Source organism: Ailuropoda melanoleuca, chromosome 5 (assembly GCF_002007445.2).
Source record: "Ailuropoda melanoleuca isolate Jingjing chromosome 5, ASM200744v2, whole genome shotgun sequence".
Lineage (NCBI taxonomy): Eukaryota > Metazoa > Chordata > Mammalia > Carnivora > Ursidae > Ailuropoda > Ailuropoda melanoleuca.
This window is the reverse complement of record NC_048222.1, coordinates 69,563,983-69,587,582: the sequence shown is the minus strand read 5'-3', so window position 1 is coordinate 69,587,582 and position 23,600 is coordinate 69,563,983. Positions and strand designations below refer to the sequence as shown.

Genomic DNA, 23,600 nt, shown 5'->3' with positions numbered 1-23,600 from the left:
ACTTAAGTTTTTAACTTCATTATATAAGTGGCATTAAACCAGCCATAAAATAATTGCCAATGATAACAGTATTGTTTCACTGAGCTTTTATTCATGACTCTGAGTCATTTTTTCTCCTCAGAATGAGAAGTGTAATTTTTGGTTTGTGTTTTAAAACTAGGTTGTAAATACCCAACTTTTGACCATATTTTTCTTCTGCTTTGGCTTTTTTTTTTTTCTGTCAGTCATTATGTTTCTTTAGGAAACTTCTTTAAATTTTTTTTAAGGGAAGGACCAAAGCTAGTAAAGAAACAGATGTATCCCATATACAATATGCAATAAATCTTGTCCCACAAATTCTTTGCTCTGAACTTTCTGACAGAAACTGTCAAATATCCACTTTAATTCAGGTATAAAATGTTCGCTCCGTGTCATGGCGCCAACAGCCATGTGCCAGAATAAAGTTAGTGACCAGCCATAAAAACAGCAGCATAAGCACCTTTGCAAAGGTGCAAGTCATCGTGGGTGAGAACGAGCCATATGAATCCATGGGGAATTAATCTCGGCTTTGCTACTCTCCTGCTGCGCATTTACAATGCAGGAGTAGTAATACTTTTAAAAGGAGAGAGACTAAGAGAGCCGTGCGTGCACCTAATGAGCCTGTGGGAGGGGAGAAGGTGGTTCCTGCATCAGAAAGCAAGGGCTTCTCCTCCCCCTCCGCGGAGCTCTGGAATCCCCTTGAAGACGGCGGATCCCAGCCCGACTTGAACACGCGGGGCGGTGCTTGAGCTCGCGTTGTCTGGCTTCGCGGATCATGTGAAACCAATCTCCCCGAAGCGCCATCACAAGAAATGACTTCAGCTTCATAAATCATCGTTATCATCCCACAGGAGGAGGGAATGCTGTGCTTTTTCTCCAATAAAACATTTCAAGCCTCTGGTTTCAGGAGCTTTGCTTTTTCTTTTTCTTTTTCTTTTTTTCTTTTTCTTTTCTTTTCTTTTCTTTCTTTCCGTTTCTTTTTCTTTTCTTTTTTTCTTTTTCTTTTCTTTCTCCGTTCTGAAATCTGCTTTATGCCATTTGCACAATTAGCTTCAAGTTCTCACCTGAAGGAGACAGTGGCACTTCTCCAGTCTGCCTAATATTTGAACGTTTCCTCCTCTCTCAGATTTTAAGGGAGATCTATTTCCTACTGAGGGGTGTGTGTGTGTGTGTCTTACATATTCAGAGACCTCACACTTGCTTCCAAGCATATACTGACCCTCCATATTTTTTCCTGTTAAGGGTATTTTCTTTATCTTGTATTTGCCAAATACAGAACAGATATGTTAGGGTTAAGTATAGTGCAAAGAAATTTTAGCTTATTTTGCATCGCAGGACATGATTTTAATACTTGTGGCCATCTAAAACATTTCTAAGCTACAGAAAGCAGAAGACTGAAGGGTAAAGCAACAGATTATTTCCAAGTTGAATCAAAAGATAAAACTCTGCTTTAATTGTATTTGATAATAACTTAATAGTCCTTCATAACCAAACATTTTTCTCCTACAAGAGCTTACTGAAGAAACATTGTCAGAAAATTGTTTTGAAATGCTTTCTTGGGTTTCTAGAAAATTATTTTATTTGAATAAGTTTCATACCCACTTTGAAAGAAAGGCTTGTTTTTCAACAATTATTTTCAGTCATTACCAATTAAATGATAAATGATAAATTGTCTTTACAGGTATTCATTTAAAAGTTGACCTGTGCTTTGACGCATTAAATGAAAAAGCAAGAAACTGGATTATATGTTCAGTATGATCTCAACTATATAAAACAGCACAAATGGCTTTGTGATTATAAACATACACCCAAGTTTATGGAAATGAGTCAAAATATTAGCAGAGGCCATTACATAAGAAAGCCTTCTGCACTATGTTATGTTCTTTAGATTTTTTCCCCTCAGATAGCCATATGTACTACAATGAGGAGTTATTTTAAAATTGGGGGGAAATCCTAAAGATTCAATAAAAGGGGAATGACAATTACGGTTGAAAGGTGACTCCAGGGGTGCCACCTCAAATTCTATTAAACTCATCATCAGCACGTTTACCCCAGCAGACTTAGAAGCACTGTGTGGTCAGTTTTAAAACCAAACCTCATTTCTTTGTCTCTTTTTACTGACTCCGATAACAATCACTTGTGCTAATAGTCCTTCTGCATAACTTCTACTGGCAGAGCAAAATAAATGTGCTGTCATGTGGGAAGTATCTTCTGCAGTGTCTTCTTTGTGAATGCCAGTTCTCCCAGTACTTTTCTTTCTTGGACATCTCTCTGGAGAAACAAACTATCATTACCGTCCCTGCGCCTAGATTCTTGGTAGCATCACAACTATTGAAGTTAGGGTAATTCTTTGGTACCATTTCTAGCAGACCAGTTTAAATCCCCAGCCACAAAAAAGTCTTGACCCTAAGAAAGAAAATGAGATAAAGTATTTTGATATTCAAAGCAATAACAGCTATCAGGATGGTGAGAATTTTTTCAGTTTTTCAGTCGCCCTGTAAATCTGGTTTTCCAAGTACACTTAGCCTTTCCCAGGGTTCTAAAAGAAGACTGGTTTAAGGATAGCAATGGCCATTCTGTGATGACTTACGGGCATTCTAGTGGTCCATTTCTTTTCGTGATTCAATATCTGAATACTGATTTTTCCAAAGGGAGAGTTTCAATTTTTGAACAAATGTCTTATGCTACAAAGATGTAAGTGGTTTAATATAAATAAATCTAGATGAAGAGGAACTCTCCTTTGTAAAGGTATGGGTGCCATGTATTGTTTTATCTGATATATCAATATGGCTTTTTTTTCCTCTCTTCATTTTTGATTACTTAAAGTCAATCTTAATCGGTTAAGCTCTCTGACCATGCATAACAGCTTTTATCTGTGTTTTCATCTTTATGATGTGATTAAAACCATTCTTCATATCGTATATATTTCTGAACAATTCATTAAAATATGTGGGATGGTTGCTTTATAGAAATTGTAAAATTTACATTTGTGTGTATGGGTGTATAAGACATAAAGAAAGGGCTTTGGGACTTTAATGTAGGTGGTTAGGCCTTTAAATTTAACTTACTCATTCAAAGGCTTCTTTCTCCTTGTATGACTTCTCTGATTTTCTAGACTAAGATGATATAAGAGTTTTATAGTTTTTAAGCAGAATCATTGTAAAGAATAACAATGAGGTGTAATGAAAACTATACTGAGTAAGGGCACAAGTTCTTTTTGCCCCCAAACTACTTATATGACCTTAGGCAAGTCACTTACTTTCAGTGAGTGCTTCCAAATGCCATCAGTTATTTCTTTTTCTGCTTATGTGAAATGCTGCTAATTTTTCAAAAAACAATTAAAAGCATGTGAAAAACAAAAAGCCTATCAACCAGAGAGGCAAAAATAGCAACTGTGATATTTTGGTTGATTACTTTCTGGTATTTTTAATAGGTACATAATTGTATTTCTGTGATACATTTTAACATAAATTCAGTCGCACCATATTTCCTGCTCTGTATTCTGAGTTTTATCACGCATAACTGCCACAGTATTTCCCCATGATATCTTTTGAAAACCCAATTTGTGGGCTTTGTAGACCTAGTGCATTTGCTTCAGGTCTCAGGGAGTTTACTGTAGGGATAGACACATCACTAAAGGAAGAACAGGATACTCAACTACCCAAGACCAGTCTCAGGGCAGCCCAAGAAAAGTTGAACAAGCAAACATCACTGAACAACTGAGAATTGTTGTAGTAGTGGTTGTCATGATTGCAGTAATTGGCATTTACTGAGTTAATGTGCCAAGTGCAATGGCTGAGCACCTTACGAACATCTCATTTAATTATTACAACAGCTATCTAACATAGATCCTATTATAACCTCCATTTATAAATTAGCAAACTCAGTGTTAGGCAAGTGACACAACTTGCCCAAGCTGGAAAGTAATGGAGCGATTTGAAGCTTTGCTTTCACTACTGTCCACAAAGTAAAACTCTGGTATGAGTGGGAAAGGCTAAATGATCTGTGTAAATCCCTTAGCACATTACCTGACACACACTGAGTACTCAGCAAATGTTCATCATCATCTTCATCGTCGCCACCACGACCATCAGTCTGATTTTTCCAGCCAATTGTATTAAACTGCTTCATCAGCAACTGATCGGCCAGTGGATTGACTGCCCTCAGATCCCATTAGCTGTGACTGGTGGCCTGAAGGGATCACAGTTCAGTACACTGTCCTAGTATCATAAAATCCAGTATTTATTTATTCAGTCCCCTACTATTGAAGTTCACTCGCTTATAAACCATAGCATGAGAGGCTTACACTGTGTAATTTCTTAGTTTGCTTCTAGCTAGTTCTCAGCTCTAAGGTTTCATTTTACCCAGTATACAGATGGACAGGTCGAGATATGAAGAATCAAGTGATGGCTCTCAGTAACAGAGAGTCATCACAGGCAGTTATGGGAACCCCAAAGAAGCCGGTTGGTGCCCATTTTTTCCCATCTGTTAATACAGTGCTTAAAGAAGTATCTCTTGAAGATCAAGTACTGAAATTCTATGAAATAAAAGAAGAGACCCTTGCTTTTGAAGAGCATTACTTCAAATCAGAAAGAAAAGTGAGCATGGAGCCTGTTACCACATTGCTCATGAGCTTGCTTACAAATTCAAGCTAACAGCGGCTTTTGTAGTCAATTCTAATCAATCAATGAAGCAAAAAATTACTTATTTAGAAACTCTAAGTTTGTAGTCTTGAATGCTAAGCATTTTGAATACAATTTTTTTTAAAAAGCACAGTCCATGCCTTCCAGAAATTATAAACCTTTAGGCTAGTGCTAATATCAAGATAGGACAGAGTCGTTTGGTAAAGGAGAACTTCTTCCATTGTTAATATACCTGCAACTTATTCCCAAATGGTTATTGAGAGCCTTGGACTCAGAACAGCATTGTTTTTGAAATGTCATCAAGGTTCTTGATGAAACAAAATGGGGACAGTGCTCTTATAAATCTAGCTTCTTTGCAATTCCTAAGTCTTTCTACATGATGATTCATTTGGTGTCTTTTCCCTGAATGATGAGACTACAGAATTCACTATCCCTACATGACCCTTGAAAAAATGCTAAAGCGTTGTGGAAGGGATGAGCTTTCCCATTGGGAATGAGATGGCAGGGAGACATGATAGACACTGCAGGAAACGGGAGTCATGTATGCTCTCTAAGTGAAAATTATATGTTTGTTTAGAAGTATTTGTGAAGAAATAACTCCAAGTAAAAGCATTTTTTCAAAAGAGATGTCACTTCTATTAATGCTGATAAGTTAAAGGTATGTATGGGCCTACAAGATGAGATAACATGGAGAATTTCAGGCCCTGTTTGAGAATGCAACCACCTGACTTCCATTAATGTTAATGAGCCTCTCACTGGATCATTCTAAAATTTTACCCCCATGGTCTGCTTTAAAGCATCAAGAGTCAGGAAATTTAGAATGAAAGCTGAAATTCCATCTTGGCACTTTTCTCTCTGATGTATATACTCCTATGAAAAATGTGCAGTATATTGCAGCTTCAAAATACCACCTAAGCATTTGAGAATTCTAGAGAAAAATATAGCCTGTTGGGGAGCAGCAGGGGGCATTGGAAATACTGGATTATGAGCCAAGAGACCTGGAATCAGAAAAAGTCATTTCATCATCTTGGGTGTTCACTTTCTCATTTCTATGACATTAAATTGTTGGACTAGGTGATAGTTAAGTTACAGATTATATTGTGTGATGAATTTTCTCAAGTAATTGTATCTTATCATCTTGATGCCAAAAAAAATTGCTGTGTACAGATAATTGTACAGAGCTGAAGGACTTCAATTGGACTCTAGAGAAACAGAGGACAGAAGATCATAGACTATCAACGGCTAAATAAATGGTTGCCTTTCAGAAGATTGAGCAGAATTCCTCATTCAGTCTAAAGATTGAATGTTATGTCCATCTTGTGAGTGGTTAAAAACTTACCTGTGGGGGCAAAAGTCTCATCTAAGGGGAAACTATATTGGAGGGGAAAAAAGTTGTAAAGCTTTTACAGTGGGTTGACTTGTGAACTGTGGATAAATTTATTTTATTTAGAATCCAATTACACTCTTAGTCTGATTATCTTTAAGAATCAAAAATGGATAAAATGTTTACTTTTGCAAGATTTACTATAGAGAATGAACCAGAGGCATAATCCGACAAGCACTTGGAATCATACTGTGATCTCTGAGACTATACTCCTCACCTGCACAAATAATTACTACAGTCATCCCAGAATGTAAAGGGGATAAATATAGTTCTTTTCACTGTAAAGACAGGGAGATTTTTCTAATGCAATTATTATACCAATAAGATATTTTATGAGGTATTTGAATATTATGCCTGGGTTTCAAAATATAAAAATGTAAATGACATAAGATCATAAGTCACTTGTAAGCTTGACTGCATCCAGACTCAGGGTTTTCAGCCATTTATGAGAGAATCAAGCCCTGTTGCCCTAAGGCCATCCTTGTGTGTAACGAACTGACATTCATCTGGAATGGTGCTACTTCTCTACATACTAGGTGGGGGAGACTGAGAGAATAGTTGTTCAAATCACCTTCCGCATTCTGCAGTTCAGATGAAGAAACTCTCTGAGAAAAGCCCCAGGTGCCCAAGTTAGATGTTACCAGTATTTACTTTTTCTTTGATGCCCGTAAAAAATATTCAGTTCGGTTTATAAAGACAACTGAAAATGGCAGATAAAAATGGTGAAAAAGATGAGATCTGGAAAGTCTGATTGAACACAGGAGGACTCCGACTCAAACATCAGCCCAAGGGTTGGATTAAATGACTTTTAAGACTCCTGTATCTGGGTTCCTTTGATTTTGTGACTCTAAAGGCAGCTTCAAAGTCTTTTGATACAATGTCTTTTGCTAAGTACTTTCATCAAAAGCCTGAGTTTTCTACTCCACTTTAGCCTTAGGTGACCTGGAAATCAAATTATACCCGGATACTGGGAACCTTGATAGCAGGCCTTCACCCAGCCTCACACCAATTTACGCAAAAATTCTCGCAGATGGCCCCTTACGCTCTTCAGCTTTACCATCCAACTCGTCATTTGCAAATGCGAAGTCTATGACACACCAGAAAGGATCCTCCTTCTAATTTAACTGCAACCAGGAGAACGTAATAAAACGAGAAGTCTAGATAGGAGGGTGGCACCCTTCACAGGCAAGCATACCAGGAGGAGAAATGTAAATATAAGACCCCTCCCCCCATAACTCAGTGGTTCCACATACGAATATTTCCCCCCCTCACATGTTAAAAAGTCGTCCCTCTTTCTGGTGTCAGTGTGCTGTTGCCTCTGCCGGTGAAAGCATTCTTTCCTCCTGGAAAGTGCGTGACAGGGTGATTTTCTAAGAAATGAAAAATGACTGCCATGTTGGCATCAGATGGATAGCGCGTGAGGCAGAGTGCGGTCCCTTTGTTTCCTTGTTAGCATCACCTGGCTCCTCTATTTGTAGACCTGCAATAAAAACAGCGTCTTTACTGTGCGTCCTGTTGGTTTATACCAACCATGTCAGGTCCATAAACCATGGCATATTAAAGTGTAATAGACTGTGTAAAGAATACTGGGAAGATATTCCAACCTTTATCCCTTGCCCTCATTCCACACTTCACTACCTCCCAGATGGGTATCCATAAATATGACTTAATTATGTTTGGCACAAAACCCCCACTTTCTTTGAAGAGTGACATCCTTCTTCAGCCACTTTCCATGCATGAATACCACCCTCTAAAGGATAAAACCTTGAATATTTTGGTACATTTAAAGGACAAGTGTTTTTCATAGTCCGAATACTTTCTGGAAGTGGCATTTATAAAAACTTTACGTTTTTAAGATCTGGATGAAAATCAGTACTCTCTCACTGTTTGATTCTACGGGACTCCCTTCTATGTTGCTGAAAAAAGAAAACAAAGATTAGAAATTGCCATGGCAGGAAATGGGCTCTGATCCCCCGGGGTGGGGGGCAGGTAGTGAGCAGGGACTGTGATCTGCTGGTGTGGGTCCCTTGCTCTCACTTGATTCACCTGTCAAGTGAGTGGAGTACCTACAAGGCATTAAAGTTGAGAGACATGGATTTTGAAATTCCATCATGAAATAGATTTTGGTTGCTGCCCTCAAGAAGCACCAAGTCTAGCAGGAAAAGCAGACTGCCAGCAAATGATGTCAGTACTGTGGCCCACATACGTGAACACAGTGTTGCGGGATCTGCGCAGAAAGCGCTGCTTGCCACGCAGTGAGGGAAAGGCCCTCGTGGAGGTCTTCATGAAAGACGTAACTTTTTAAAGCTTGGTTTTTGAAGGAAGAAAAGACATTTACCATGGGGGTGTTTGAGAAGGAGAAGGCAGAGAGGAGGAGGAATTCAGAGCAGAAGAAGCAGCGTTCCTAAAAATAAGGTACAAGAAAAACAGGTTGAGTGGCAGGAACAGCAAGAAGTCCCACCTGCCAGGAACGTGGCACAAGTTGTGGGAAGTAGCAGGAGCCAGGTTGTGAAGGGCTTACTGTGCAACGTGAGCGTACTTCATCCTGGATTGAGGCGAAGCTAATGAGCACATAAGCACAGCAGTGGCGTTGTCCAGTTTGCCGTTTAAGTTGGCAGTTCAGGTGCAATGCAGAGAACCGGGTTTCCTGTGCCATGCAAGGAACCGTCACAGGTCATAGACCCTAGAGGTTAGAGAATATCAGCTCTCAGAAAACTACCTTTTTAAAGTAGACCCCAACATCATTATCTTTCACTTAGTATGTGAAAGGTGGTTCAAGTAACCAGGTCAAAGATTGAGAACTCAGTGACGGTTAAGTGAAAAAAAATCGTAAGCACCTCACACCTACCCCCTTGACTCCCAGGTAAATTCGCAAAATTATAAATCAGTTTCTGTCTTTCTTTCCTGAGGATTAAATAGACAGAAATGGGCTGAAACAGCAAATAAAATGACTTTAGGTCTGAGATAGGAAACACCCTCCTGGAGACGAGCCTTGGGCAACATGATACGGACATCGGCTTTGTGGGTGAAATGGGAGAACAGTGAGGATCTGACCCAAAATGATCACAAGCAAAATTATCCTCTACTGAGGGTGGTTGTAGACATTCTTAAGAAAGAAAGGAACGTCGGGGCGCCTGGGTGGCACAGTGGTTGAGCGCCTGCCTTCAGCTCAGGGCATGATCCCGGCGTTCTGGGATCAGGCCCCACATCAGGCTCTTCTGCTATGAGCCTGCTTCTTCCTCTCCCACTCCTCCTGCTTGTGTTCCATCTCTCGCTGGCTGTCTCTATCTCTGTTGAATAAATAAATAAAATCTTTAAAAAAAAAAAAAAGGAAAGAAAGGAACGTTTGCTTGAAATTTTGTATTACTCATTCCAAAGTCAGACAGCTGGAATAATGACTACTACTGTTTGCTTCTAGCCAATCAAATAATAAATGGCCGCCATTTTTGAGTGCCTAGGGTACATTAGTCACTATGTTAACCTCTCGTGTTCGGTACCTCCAAGGGTCACAACCGCCTTGCAGGATAGATCTTATCATTCCAGTTTTATGGCCAAGGCTCAGGGGAGTTAAGTGACTTCCCCAAGGTCTTTCAGTTAATGAGTGACAGGGCACAAATTCAACCCAGACCCGCCTGACACAAAGCCCAACTTCTTTCCACTATGCTACACCGCATTTAACTTGGTCAAAATAGCTATCCCACTGGAAGCTTGAACGGCCATCAGTCTCAGTAGGACATGGAGCCATCAGAGGTCTGACTTGCAGAGATTCTGATTCAAGCAAGCATTGGTCCCTTTTCATGTAGCCTCCATATTTCAGTGCACCTAGGTATTACCATCTTCATTTTGCAGAGATGGAAACTGAAATGTGAGACTTGTCCATGACACTTCAGTGCAGAGTTGGGCTTGAAAGTTGGCCACAGTACTGAGGAGTTTCACACTGGTTCTTATGGGGTGACTTTATGATAACTAACTTTATGATAACTAATGAGACAATGTCTATCAAATGAACCAGGAAACAAAATTCCAAGGTATTAAAGCTTTACACAAAAGCAAATGGTTTTCAATCAGTAAAGGCTGCATTAAATAAAATCCACATAAACAACTCTTAAAAAAAAAATGCCTTCCAAAGAAGTCATGTTGCTTTCTCTCCATGACATGGAATTATGAAAAATATTGTTCTTTAAAGGAGAAAGTTGAAGTTTAAGAAAAGCAACACAGTTCTACCAATGACAGAAAAATTATAGTATGTGTAGGTAGGTCACCAAACAAACTTGCCACTCACCCTTCTCCATGGCCTTCCAGAAATTCACCATCATCACAGTGTTTCCACAGCCTTGATAAAGAAGTTTGGAAGACAGAATTGATGTGGAGTGAAGCTTCTCATTTTTAGTACTCTGATTTGTTTTCCTTATTGCTTTTATTATCTTAAAATGTGAGGCTGCCATCATCTAAAGCAACTACTTTATTCCTCTGATTTGGAAAGTCATTATATTTAACTCATTGCAGACAATGAGACAGCCTCTTGTGCCAGAAGGAGAAGAGAGAAGGGCAAGGTTGGGGATGCCTGTTTTTTCCCGAGCTCCCCTGGTGCCGTGTCTGTATCTGGTAATCCCTGCAAACTGCACTCTTCTAAGAAGCCTACCCAACCCCCACCACACATGTAGTAGGAAACGTAAGCTAAAAAGGAAGCACCTAAATGCTGTTGTCCATGGGGCTTTGTAGAACAGAAGACTAAGTAAATCCCACACATGCATTCAGGGCCACTGCTGGTCAACACTGTAGGGTAAAGACAGTTTGCACCTGAGACTTGTCATCTTCCATTTAGACATCGTCTCCCTTTTAGGTGCCCAGTACCCACATGGCATGCTATGGCTGCCCCGGGCACCCTAATTCAGTAATCCACATAAAGTGTTCTATAGGCAACCAGCCATGCTCTGGAAATGTTTTTGCTACCCCTTATCAAAAATCACTTACACTGGATCTTATTCTCTCAGGTTTAATTGCCTGTCTTCCCCAACTAGAATGAAAGTTCTATAGGGAGCTTTGCTTTCTTCATTGGGGGATCCCAAGCACCTAGCATAGGGTCTGGCACATGGAACAAAAGAACAAACCCACCTACGTCATTATGTCAGTTGCTACTAATGGCTTAAGTCAGAGCTTGCAGAACCAGATATGGCCAACAGGAATGTTCCCTTTGTCCTATAGAGTATTTGGGGGGAAAAAAATTCGGGACCATTCATTTAAAAAGCTTAGCTTCTCTGAAAAAGGTGGAAGATCTGGTAACAATGGCAAGTCCCTTCCCTCCCTTACGTGGGCATGACCTTCCCATTTTCCTACCACTGCCTGTCGGCTTCCCTACACTGAACCTGTCAGTTCCAGTATTGAGAAGCAAGGGATAGAATTTTAGAATATTAGGATTCTTCTACTTGGCCTACAGTTTCCTTATTTGCTGCTGATACTAGAATTTGAGTTTGTGACTCCAGTCTTTAAATGTTTTCCTTCCAGGTAAGTGTTTTGGTTTGCTTAGAGCATTTTAAAGACTGAAAATATATAATGACATGGTCAGAAATGTCACACATTTTGAAGGGAGAAATACTTTAGGCTTGTAGAGCTTCCGTGTCACATCATGGAAGTGGCTGCCTTTTCTGTCTGTGCTTAGGCCCTTTTCTTAGGAAAAATTAAGATCTCTAAGTTCTTCTCATTTTCCTGAAGGCCCTTTCCTCCCAAACCCTCAGAAGTTCTGCAGTATGCATTGGGCCTCTTAGTAACACCTCTTTTTACATTTTGAATGCTTGTTTTGGTTTTTTTTTTTTCCCCCAGATAACCATATTTAGAGAGCTATTCCAAAATCTTATTGAATGCTTAATTCCTCGTGGAAAGGGTATTTCTCATCAGTGAATTCATAGGCAACAACAGCTTGACTACAGCCTACTTACAGCCTGGAAGTAGCCAGTTAGAAACCACCTGGTGAGGGGGAACAGCAAAGGTGCTCCAGGAAGATCACTCAGGCCTCAAAAGAATTTTTCCTTGTGTTTGGCCATGCACATAATTAAGAATCACTGGCTAAGAACAAACTACTTGTTTGTTTCACATTTTGGAGGACTTGGTAGTCTAAGAGACATAGGTCACTTCCCTGTGTCTGACTGGCTAAGAATGAGACTGATACACAGAGACCCCTACTAGGAAGATGGGGAAAATCATACTGCAAAAGATGACCATAACTATGATTTTACCTAAAATGGTGTCGTTGTCAAAGCAGAATCATTTTAATATTTTTAAAAAGTCATTTTTGGGGCGCCTGAGTGGCTCAGTTGGTTGGGCATCTGTCTTCAGCTCAGGTCATGATCTCAGGGTCCTGGGATGGAGCCCTGCGTCAGGCTCTCCACTCAGCGGTGAGTCTGCTTCTTTCTCCCTCTTTTTCTGTGATCTCTCTCACTTTCACCCTCTCTCAAAAAAAAAAAAAAAAAGTCATTTTTGTTCATTGACCTTTACTGGACTTTGAGGTAATAGTATACAACTTTAGCCTGACATTCTTGTGTAGTCTAGGTTTGTATTCTAAATATCAAGTTTTACGTTTAGGGAACCTAGTATCTTTCTTCTTAAGCAACATTTGTCCAATATATGCATTTTTCAGCTAAAATAAGTTATTTAATAATATAGGCACTCTTCCCGTATTTAAGGCTCAGCAGAAAAGAAGCCAGATGACATTGCTTCTCTCCTTGAGCTTACATTCAATTGTCATATAATAAATGCATGAGAAAACAAATAGTCTGCCGGGTAGATAGAGGCTGGGCAGAAAAAAAGGTAACGTGGAAGTTGAGAGAGTTGGGGGAGGGGACAGCAAGGGGGTGATCTTTTATTTAGTGAAGTCAGAAAGGGTGATATTTGAGCTGAGACCTGAATACAGTAAGGGAGCCAGTCACGCACGCACGCACGCACACACACACACACACACACACCCCAGTGTGCATGCTCAGTGTGCTCAAGCGTCAGCAAGCCGGCAGAGAGACTGGGAGGGAATGAGCATGGGAGAGAGGAAGAGAGGAAGGGATGTCACAGAGTAGCCAGGGAGCAGGCCTGCAGGGCCTGATGGGACATTGTGAATGTGTTAGAAGTTATATCAGGGGTGATGACAAGCCTTCGGAAGGTTTTGAGCAGGGGAGTAACTTGATAAAATTGTCTTAAAACCAGTGATGACATGGTCGGCCTCGTTTGGGATGAGAAGGTGCAGAGCTGGCTTGGCGTTTGGGGATCAGCTGACTAAACATACTGTTTCTGGTTAAGTGGGGCATTTACAGAGACAGGAAAATTACCTAAGTTTTGGTTTGCAACTTGGCAGCCTGGTCAGAAGCAGCTCCGTTTTGGGCCTACAGTTATTGCCACAGGAGTAACTTATTTTTCCCTGGGTGTCTCCTGCGTATACATCAGTATACATCTTAATAAACTTTTTTTTCTCCTGTTAAAAAAAATAATTAAAATAAGAAGTATATGCTGAAGTTACTGACGATAAGGTACTAATAATACCTTTCATGCCATTTATTGATCATCTATTACGTGCCAAGTGCTTGATGTGTATGATCTCATTTAGTCTTGATAGCAGCTGGATGATGGTAGTCACTGTGGCTATTCCCATAGGACAGAGGAGTCAATAACTGTGCAGTTGGTCGTGAGCAACTTGACCACAGTCACACAGGTAGTACACGGCAAAGCTAAGCTTAGTAAATAAAATAGTGGTATTTTTAAATCCTTAATGTCTTTCAGGAAGTATCACAACATCATAGGCCCTATTAGATATGACTGATTTTCTTCTCCTGTTCATTTTATATCATTGTAGCCTTAAATGAAAGAACTGTTAAGGCTTATATGGATTATGACTTGCCTATTTTTCTAGGCAATTTTAAAGTGAAGAAGTTATTATCATATGTAGTACTATTATCTTCTTTTTTTTATAATAATATTTTTTATTATGTTAGTCACCATACAGTACATCCCTGGTTTCTGATGTAAAGTTCCATGATTCATTAGTTGCGTCTAACACCCAGTGCACCACGCAATACGTGCCCTCCTTACTACCCATCACCAGTCTATCCCATTCCCCCACCCCCTCCCCTCTGAAGCCCTCAGTTTGTTTCTCAGAGTCCATAGTCTCTCATGCTTCATTCCCCCTTCTGACTACCCCCCTTTCTTTATCCCTTTCTTCTCCTACTGATCTTCCTACTTCTTGTGTTCCATAAATGAGTGAAACCATATGATAATTGTCTTGAGAGAATGATATGTAAAAGCACCACCTAAAAATGAAACCTCCTAAATAAATAGTTCCTACAGAATACTCTTTCTTAATCTATAAATTCAGAGTTGTATCTCAGTATCATGGATTTTCTTAATAGTCTTAATTATTTTTTTTTCAAAGCATTTAAAAACAGTATTCTGAGAAAGGAGACCACAGGCTTCCCCCAGTCTGCCAAAGGAGCCTCTGGGTGTAGAGACAGTGTGTGCACGGGTTCCAGTGAATTTGATTGAACCCGAGCAGAACTGCTGTACATGGTTCTGGATTTCTGATGTGTGGGGAGGGGTGGAGAGAGTGCCAAGTACCTGCCAAAGCTCACAAAGGCCTGGGGTGACCACATGGACCAATCTGGCCAGGATTGTTCCCATTTCTGTTTTCGTCCAGTTGTAGCTATTAGTTATCACCTTTCACTCTCAAGAGTGTCCCCATGAGAGCAGTAAATTATATGGCCACCATTAGCTCTAGCTGTTCTCAGGAAAGCAAGGGTGGGAGGTGTAGCCAGTTGAGAACTATCTCCAGGACATGCGTAGGGGCCGCCAACCCCTGCATTCAGAATGATTTTGAGAACGCATGGGTGTGATCCAAGTTAGAAGATTACACAAAAGATATGATGGAAGAAAATGCTGTTTTAATAATAATTATTTCTCTTTCACAGCCAAAAAGGAGCATAAAATGGAAGAAAGTCACTTGGAGAATGCACAGAAAAGGTAAGTGGCTCTGACTTGGCCTTAGTCCTTTCTTTGGCTAGCTGTTCCTTTTTATGCTTATTATTAAGTGCAGTCATATTGCTATGCAACCATCACCACCGTCTCTATCTTCAACTAACGCATCTCCAAATGGAACTCTGTACCCATTAAACCATAACTCCCGCATTCTCCTCCCTCACCCCAGCTCCTGGCAACTATTATTCTACTTCCTGTCTCTGTGACTTTGACTACTTTAGATACCTCCTATAAGTAGAATCAATACAGCATTTTTCATTTTATGACTGGCTTATTTTACTTAGCGTGATGTCTGACTAGCTGTTCTTTTGGCCCCATTAGTTGAGACTATATATCCATGGGCAATAAGATTCTACCAGGAGCTGAAGGGAAAGCACTATGACAGGACTTGGAGATATTTCTCCTCAAAGAGCACAGAACCGTTCAGAGGTGACTGGCATGAGTCACGTCATGACACCATATCTGCCTCTCCTCCATTTCTCTGCTCCTGAACCACCTGATGGAAGTTAGGAGGAACAATGTGGTCCTCCCTAGCGTTACAACTAGATTAAACCATTATTGCAAACACCTAAGAGACTTATGTCTTTCCTCAGATCTGAGAGGGTACAGTAAACAAGCAGCAAGTGGGGAGGAGGGACTGACCCCTATAAATGAAAAGTGCCTCAGAAATTGGAAGAGACCTCAGAAGCCTTCTGTTCTACTCCTCACCCACGTCAGGCCTCTGCTTTGCTCTTCTCTCTCTTAATAGACAGCAGAACGGAACTACCCAGTTCACCCAGTAGTCAGTGGCTCTGGTCCCTGATAGAAGCTTTCCTTTTTTGTCAGCTGACCAGGTGAGTCAGCTTGGCTGTGCCTCCACCCTTAAAAGGGTGAGTGAGAATATATTGAGGCGTTCTCATTTTCAGCACAGAGAACCGAGATACATTTTGCTGGTGCCAATTCTAGAAGTACTAGAAAATTAAATGAGAGGTAGGGGTAGGAAATAGCCTAGAAGGACGACAAGCTTTACAAATGCTGAGGAGAGGAGTTCATTAAATGCAAATGAACAGACTCTAGAAACAAACCATTTCCTCCTGTCTAGCCACAATTTCCGAGAGTTCTGAAAGCCTACAGATAGTGTTGTCGGCTCTGCTTTGACGGGAGCCAACATTTTGCCCTGCTTCCAACTGCCAATCAAATTAAAATGCAGATGAAAGTGAAGTTGAGGCAAATCCTGCATTTTTAAGTGCAGACATGTTCTTGAGTCAGGATTGTCAAGCAAGCATGCCCATCTTTGAAAACCAAAGCGGTCCCATGATTATGTTTTTAGATTTTTGTGCCCCTTGATTGGCCTCATCCCTGTAGTAAGTTTTCCCTTCCTCCGTGTGTAAAATGCATATGTCCATGTTACAGAAAATAGCATATTCAGAGAGGCCATCCACGAGGGCACCTTGGTGTCAGTCCAAACAGAAATTTGGGTTTCCGAGGTGGATGTCAAATTTCTAATTTTTCTCCAAGATTCTGGCTTAAGGAAAAGAGGGCCCACCTTCGAGGGCCCGAAGCTGCTGCTGTGTGTTAGCTATGCTGAGGGGGGTCATAAATTTTGGTTGTCAGTGTTTTGCGTGACTTTGTGGTGAAGGTAGCATAGCTTTCATGTCATACATGAAATATGTTAGATCCCATCTTTAATGTAGAAACCACAGTTGTTTGCTTGCAGTTTTTAAGGAGGTTGGTGGTCAGTGTTGCAATATTCGTGTGAAATTTAGTAAATTCTTCTGTTTTATTCTCAAGAGAAACAATTTACTCTGAGGCCACAGCATGTTTGCTTTTCCTAAGCAGTTTCTAGAGGCATGCCTGTGAAACAGTAAGGGGACGTGTCCCGCTTTGGCGTCTCAACACTGTAAAAGTAAAACCGCTCATGTTGCTATGGGCTCTTTGATACCATCATTGTCTGTACTTTTAAAATATTTAGCTGAATTAAAAAAATAGGAATCAGATCAGCAATTGAAGCAGAGAGGGGAAAAAAGGGAACAGAGCGAAGGAAAGCAGTTTTACGAAACATAATATATGATTAGAAATCAGTCTTTTAAAAGTTGAAAGCTATTTGGGCGTTATGTGCTGACAAACAGAAATTTCAGAAAGCACGATGGCCCCTTTGTCCATTGGAGAATATTAGCCTGGCTGTTAAATAGCACCAATTTGCAGGAGGACAGATGTCTAGGCCTTAGGAAGCAGGCGTACGTTCATATTCTAGCCCTTTTGCCTCTCCTTGAACAAAGGGATAACCTGAAGTCGAATAAGGCACATCCTTTCTGAGTAACTTCCCTTTGTCAAACTTGCAGAGTGCCAAAGCCAGGCCACCCCTGGGACTCTGTTTGCACTGGTTCTTCTGAAGAGGTTCACTTGCTTTCTTAGTTTCTAAAACACACAGGGAGAAAAATTGCTGAAATTCGGTATTTCCTCTAGTCTCTGCCCCCCTCAAGGGTTAGCAAGCAAGGCCTCACAAACCCCCAGGGGGAGAGGTGGTGAGGGTGCAAGGTTCACGCCAGCGTAGGTTGGGAAAAGTGAGGCCTCCAGGGTGATGACGTGCCTTTCTGAAGCTCCGTGATAACCCGCTGAACCACACTGGCATGGCGTGAACTGCGCTAGGCTTTGCAGCGTCTGGGTCTCAGGATCTAGACTCCAGGTACTGCCAGGGGTGCTGGGGTGCTCCGTGAGGCACAGCGACTGGAGTGTCTGTCCCCTTCACTATATCCTGCTGGAGAATGATTGCTCCTCTGAATACTGAGGGAAAGACTTTCTTTTCTGTATAAATGCACAAGAAAGTATGTTTCTGTATTGAAGGTGACCACAAGGAAGAGAAAAATGATGATGTGCTCTGCTGGGGGTGCTTCTGGGGGGCAACTGTGTCTAAAGTGGAAACAGGACAAAAAAAAAAAAAAGCCTGTGTCCATGAGCACAAGCAACCGAAGGGTGGAGTAGAGAAAGCATTTCACTGAGAATCAGGGGACCCGAGTGGTAGGCCCAGCTCTGCCAACGAATAAAGTCATTCAGTCTTTCCAGGTCTCTGTTTTCTCATGTCTAAAATGGGAACATTGGACGAGTTGGCCTATAAGTCTCTCCCAGTTGTAAGCCCCGTGACCGTATAAAAATTCATGGCCTGTTCCTATCGGTTACATAACCCTCTACTTGTGTATTTCCACACCACAGTCAATATAAGTTTCATTTTAATAATATAAAAGTATATGCCATTGAGCGTACATTTGGTTTTATCAGTGTCGTGACTGCCACCGAGTTAGCGGTGGCCTGACATTGCGACTCTCTTCCATTACTGGTTTTCTTCCAAATTATGTATGTTTGGAATTATAAGAGAGTCCCTTCAGAGATTACTGCAGTTATTGCCTTTCTCCACTTATGCACTTCCAGTCTTTTAATAACTGGGAGCCAAAATTCCCTGGCCAGTAGTTTTAATTTGCATTAAAAACAGATTTATTATTTACAGAAGCACAAAGAATTTATGGGACTCGGAGCTGCAGCTCCAGCTTGGGTCTCACCTAATCATAGCCATGGAATCAATTAACAGTTCATCTGTGAAATGTGATAAAATCTTATGAGATACATATTGCCCAATAACCGAGAACGAGATGAAAGTATTCTCCGTTAACAGTGACGGGCCTTCAGGGTTTTACAGTTGCCATTGAAGAGAGCTCCATTAGAAACTCAGGATTCAGGATGGCCACAAAAAAAAAAAAAAAAAAAAAAAAGGCTATGTCTGAACAGATGATACAGCACTGAGTAGTAAACGTGGCCAGCCATTCCTGCTTTGATTAGTTTCCAACACCCTAGAAAAAGGGGCCATTTATTTAAGTGTTCTTGCTCCTGGCAAATGAGCTTGTGAGGCTTTGGGTGGGTGGAGGTTGGGGGTGGGGGACTAAGTGCAGAGCTATAAATTGCTACAAAGCTAACGCCTCCAAGAAGGGCTGCTTGGGAGGCCCCGGCAGTCTGGTGTGCCGGGATCCTCCACCGGGTAGGTCAGGGGATACAGAACGGTGCCTGAGAATCGACTTTGGAAAACCTGGATCCTTCCCTGACCCGATTAGAGGTCGTCTTTCCGGGATCAAGGATGGTTTTTCACCCAAACCTTGCCCTGCCTTTAGTTATATCTCTTTCTAATGCAACGGTGGCTTGTATTCTCGTAGCATATCAAGCTTTAAAACGTGACCTTCTTAGAGATCATCTACTCTCTTATTTTACCCTTGAGAAAACGGAGAGTCTGATGCTGAGTGATTGACCCAAGATCACAAAGCCAGCGGGTGACAGAATAAGGATAGAATAGTCTCTCGATTTTCCATGCGGCGCTCAACAGATTAATTATTCCCGATGGTCTGTCTAACTGACCACTGCTAAGGCTGCAGAATCAATATGTCATCATTATATGTCCATGTAACCATTAAATGTAAAACAAAGAGCTGGTAAATGCTGTGGATTTGAGATGAAGAGCAAACTCTTAGCTTTACCGGCATACCCCCTGGAATTAGATATGCTCATTTTTCCTAACGTAAGATGTGACCAGGAGTATCAGATTGAATTTCTTGGAGAAGTGGTTTAAGCAAATAGGTTTTCTGAGGCTTGGGATAAGCCACGGTCACTATGAGGCTGGGCTTCTGTCATAGTGAATGAATATGTGGGAAATGCCCCCAGAGTCCCTGACCTGATTGTGTAGACAGTTTCTTACCCACCCCCCACCTCACTCTGTTTTTTTCCCCTACCTGTTGCAGTTTTGAAACAACAGTAGGATATTTTGGGATGAAGCCAAAGTCCGGTGAGAAGGAGATCACACCCAACTATGTGTTCATGGTGTGGTACGAGTTCTGCAGTGACTTCAAGACCATTTGGAAGCGGGAGAGTAAAACTATATCTAAAGAAAGGTAAGGTTCTAATGGAGCCATCAATACCCCCTTCAGGAGTGGAGGAAACTGCCTTGTCAAACCTCACCAAGGGAGCGCATTTCACACGCATCAGGATTTTCTTTCAGATCAAGTGGACATTGAGGAAAGATTATTGCCTCGGGGCTCACGGGGAGATCCGGGGGAGGCGCGCTGTCCACACAAGCAGATAGCTCACGTGATCTGATAAGTTACACTTTCTTAACCCCTTCCAATTACTAGCTAGTAAATGAAAGCGGAGCTGTGCTAATTTGCAACAGATTGCTTCTCTGTGTATTTTCACGTTGGCCCAGGCTAAATGAGGCAGCCTTGCTGTTGCAGACAGTACAGACAAATAAAAGTGAATGCTTTTCCCATTAATATACTGAACTTGCATCAAAAGGAAATCTCGGAGACTCGGGCCACACTTAACACGGTGTTGAAGCCCCGCTCTGGATTTACAGCGCCACTTCTGACTCCTCGTATCCTGCTGAGGACATCAAACTGCTTGCCGCTCAGCCTCATTGCAGCCTCCTGATTTTATTAGTTGGGGGTAGAAGAAAAATCTCGACTCTGAATACAGGGAGAGAGAGAGAGAGAGAGAGTTCATTCTGCTAAGAAAGAGACTGAATTTTGGCCCCGCTTATAGAAAAAGAGCATTTCTGCTTGATCGCTGTTTTGATCAAGTCTCCACTGTTCTACAAAGGGTGTCATGCACTTAAACTTCAAAAAGGTCTTGCTGTACCACTGCTGTAGAACAGATGTATGGGAGTGTCATTCAAAGCAGGGTAGGAAACAAAACGCTTCCACAAATCAGGGGGGAAGCGGTTTATCTAACTGGAGCATCCGCATCTCACTAAACATGGAGACCTGGAGTTCCATAATTCAGTATCTTTGTTCTTTATTTTGTAAGCAGAGAAAAGGCATATGTCTACACAGGCACACACACACATACAATACACTGATAAGTTTCACCTTAAAAAGCTATTTTTTTTAAAGATTTTATTTATTCATTTGACAGAGAAAGACAGCCAGGGAGAGAGGAACAAGCAGGGGAAGTGGGAGAGGAAGAAGCAGGCTCCCAGCGGAGGAGCCTGATGTGGGGCTCGATCCCAGAACGCTGGGATCATGCCCTGAGCCGAAGGCAAACCCTAAAAAGCTATTTTTAAAGAAATCAAGGTTTAGAGATTTTTGACCCAGTACTCCTGATTCTCTAAATATTTTTCTCAAGGACTTCTTCAAAAGGCTGCTTTTTTTTTTTTTCGGAAGAAGTCAAATACCTTTAAAAATGCTTATCAACATTTCTCTCCACTATTTCTTCTTTGAAAACATGGGAATTAAAGTGAGTAGATCCATTATATAATAAAGTGAAGCAAAGAAATTGCTTCAAAGTTGTGACATTATTAGAAAAATAGATTATTAATAATAATGTGGAGGAGGGGCGCCTGGGTGGCTCAGTTGGTTAAGCATCTGCCTTCAGCTCAGCCCAGCATGGGCTCCCTGCTCAGTGGGGAGTCTGCTTCTCCCTCTGCCTCTGCCTGCCGTTCCCCCCGCTTGTGTTCTCTTTCTCTATCAAATAAATAAATAAAATCCTTAAAATAATAATAATGTGGAGGAAAAAAAGCCTAAAACTCATGGCACGCAACTTCTTGCTCTTGCCCTGCAGATGCTTACTTGGCCTTTTCAGCTAACCTGAACTCCTGTGGCACAAACTCTGTTCTGTGAGCCCCATAGGAAAGGGATAGAGCCGAGCTCCTGTCCCGCTCACAGGGTAGCAGCTCGGCAGGCAGCTCTCCCACCCCCGAAGGCCAGGCATCCGGCCACGCGTCCTGAACGGACAGCCTTTGCATAAGATCTTGTGCCTCAGATTTTGAGCATCGTCCTTAGTGAATTTGTCCTTCTACTTGGAGCCCTAAAAAATGGTCCGGGGAGGGGAAAAGAGAGGGGGGGGGTCATTAACTGCTTTTTAGTTTAAAACTCTTCTGTTGAAATATTGAACTGTCATCCAAATTAAGGCATTTTCCCCCATCACAGAAGTTGAGGCAAACTAACTGTGAGTCTGACGTGGCGGTGGGAGCCACCCGTCCTTCCAAGCGCTGTCCCCTGCTAGCCACTGGCCAGTCCAGCGCTGCTTCCTGGGTGCAGCTGGTGAATTGCCTGCTTCACACTCTGTAAACCAACACCTTTCAAGGGTCATGACTTCACAAGACCCTTCTCAGTTCTCCTCATTTAGCAATTTCAGGGGTCTCTCCATTCTGGCTGTGCTTTCGCGAGATGGATCACCAAGGTTGCCAATCTAGAAAAACATCTCTGAAGTTAATGACAGCTCATAAAATATTTTTGGAAGCAGTTTGTTTACAGAAATCTACTTGTTAAGGAATGTTAGCACATTATGGATACGACTGTGCATCCGGTTAAACAAACTGATTAATATCCAGGGTTTTCTTGTAATGTGAGGGGTTTTTTTTTTTCTTTGTCTTCTACCTGCTAAGGATTTTAGCTTTTAAACTGTTGGAATCACATGTTCATTATGCTAAAATAAGCAAACTAACTTGAATTCTTCTATTATAATTACATGAGAAACAATATGATCACTTTGTTTTGACACCCATTTAATCGTGTTCAATATTATTATTTTTTATTATACTTTTCCAAGAAATCCCAATAAGACTAAATACCAAGTGGTAACATCACATAATACAAAGACATCCTTAAAAAGGAAATTCAGGGGCACCTGGGTGGCACAGCAGTTGAGCGTCTGCCTTGGGCTCAGGGTGTGATCCCGGCATTGTGGGATTGAGCCCCACATCAGGCTCCTCCGCTATGAGCCTGCTTCTTCCTCTCCCACTCCCCCTGCTTGTGTTCCCTCTCTCGCTGGCTGTGTCTATCTCTGTCGAATAAATAAATAAAATCTTTAAAAAAAAAAAAAAAGGAAATTCAAAACCAAATGAAAACCTGATAGCTTACAATTATTAGAGAAAAAAAAAGCTATAGTTTAGGATTCCATCAAAAGAAATTACACCTGTTTGATTTTTAAATATATTTGAAGGCCAATTAAAATCCAAAAAAATCACTGGGACAAATTAAGGAGAAATAATAATATTTTTTTCAAAGGTGTAAATTCACTTCCAAATGAAATGGAAGTGTTGAGAAATACTTTAGGCCACTTGTAATCAACTTGTGGTGGTAGAGAATATTTACTTCTTGTTCTGCTTAACATGGTTTCCATCAACACACATTAGCTTGATGCAAAATCGAAATGGATGCTGCTTCATAATGTTGTGTGGTGAGGGTGACAATGGCCCCTCATAAAGCCCAGAATAATATCGAAACACAAAAATGACTATCTTATAAAACATCCATGTTTTTGTACCTTGTGAGTGAGTGATAAACTGTAGCATTAAGCTGGTGTCGGGACGCAATTCTGTTTTTGAGCAGAGGAGACATAGCATTTCACTAGGGATATATGATTTACGTACAGATTAAGTATATCAGTAGAAGAGCAAAGTACTATGTGATGGCATATTAATGTCACTAAATTGTCCTTGGCATTTAAGCCAGTATTAGTCAAAATAACAACTTCTGCGTCCAGGTACAAATCCAGAATGCCTCAATCCCTAGACCTTCGGTGTATGGCCCACC

The 23,600-nt window shown here is 41.2% G+C and overlaps 1 protein-coding gene across 6 annotated transcripts in view; it reads left to right on the top strand.

Moving 5' to 3' along the window:
- FMN1 (formin 1) overlaps positions 1–23,600 on the top strand; it is a 412,618-nt gene that overhangs the window by 351,916 nt on the left and 37,102 nt on the right. For all 6 annotated transcript variants that reach the window (XM_034661208.1, XM_034661207.1, XM_034661209.1 and 3 more), the window contains 2 exons: positions 14,988–15,039; positions 19,812–19,961. In XM_034661208.1, coding sequence (XP_034517099.1) covers positions 14,988–15,039; positions 19,812–19,961 — 202 coding nt within the window. The remainder of the gene's footprint in view (positions 1–14,987; positions 15,040–19,811; positions 19,962–23,600) is intronic.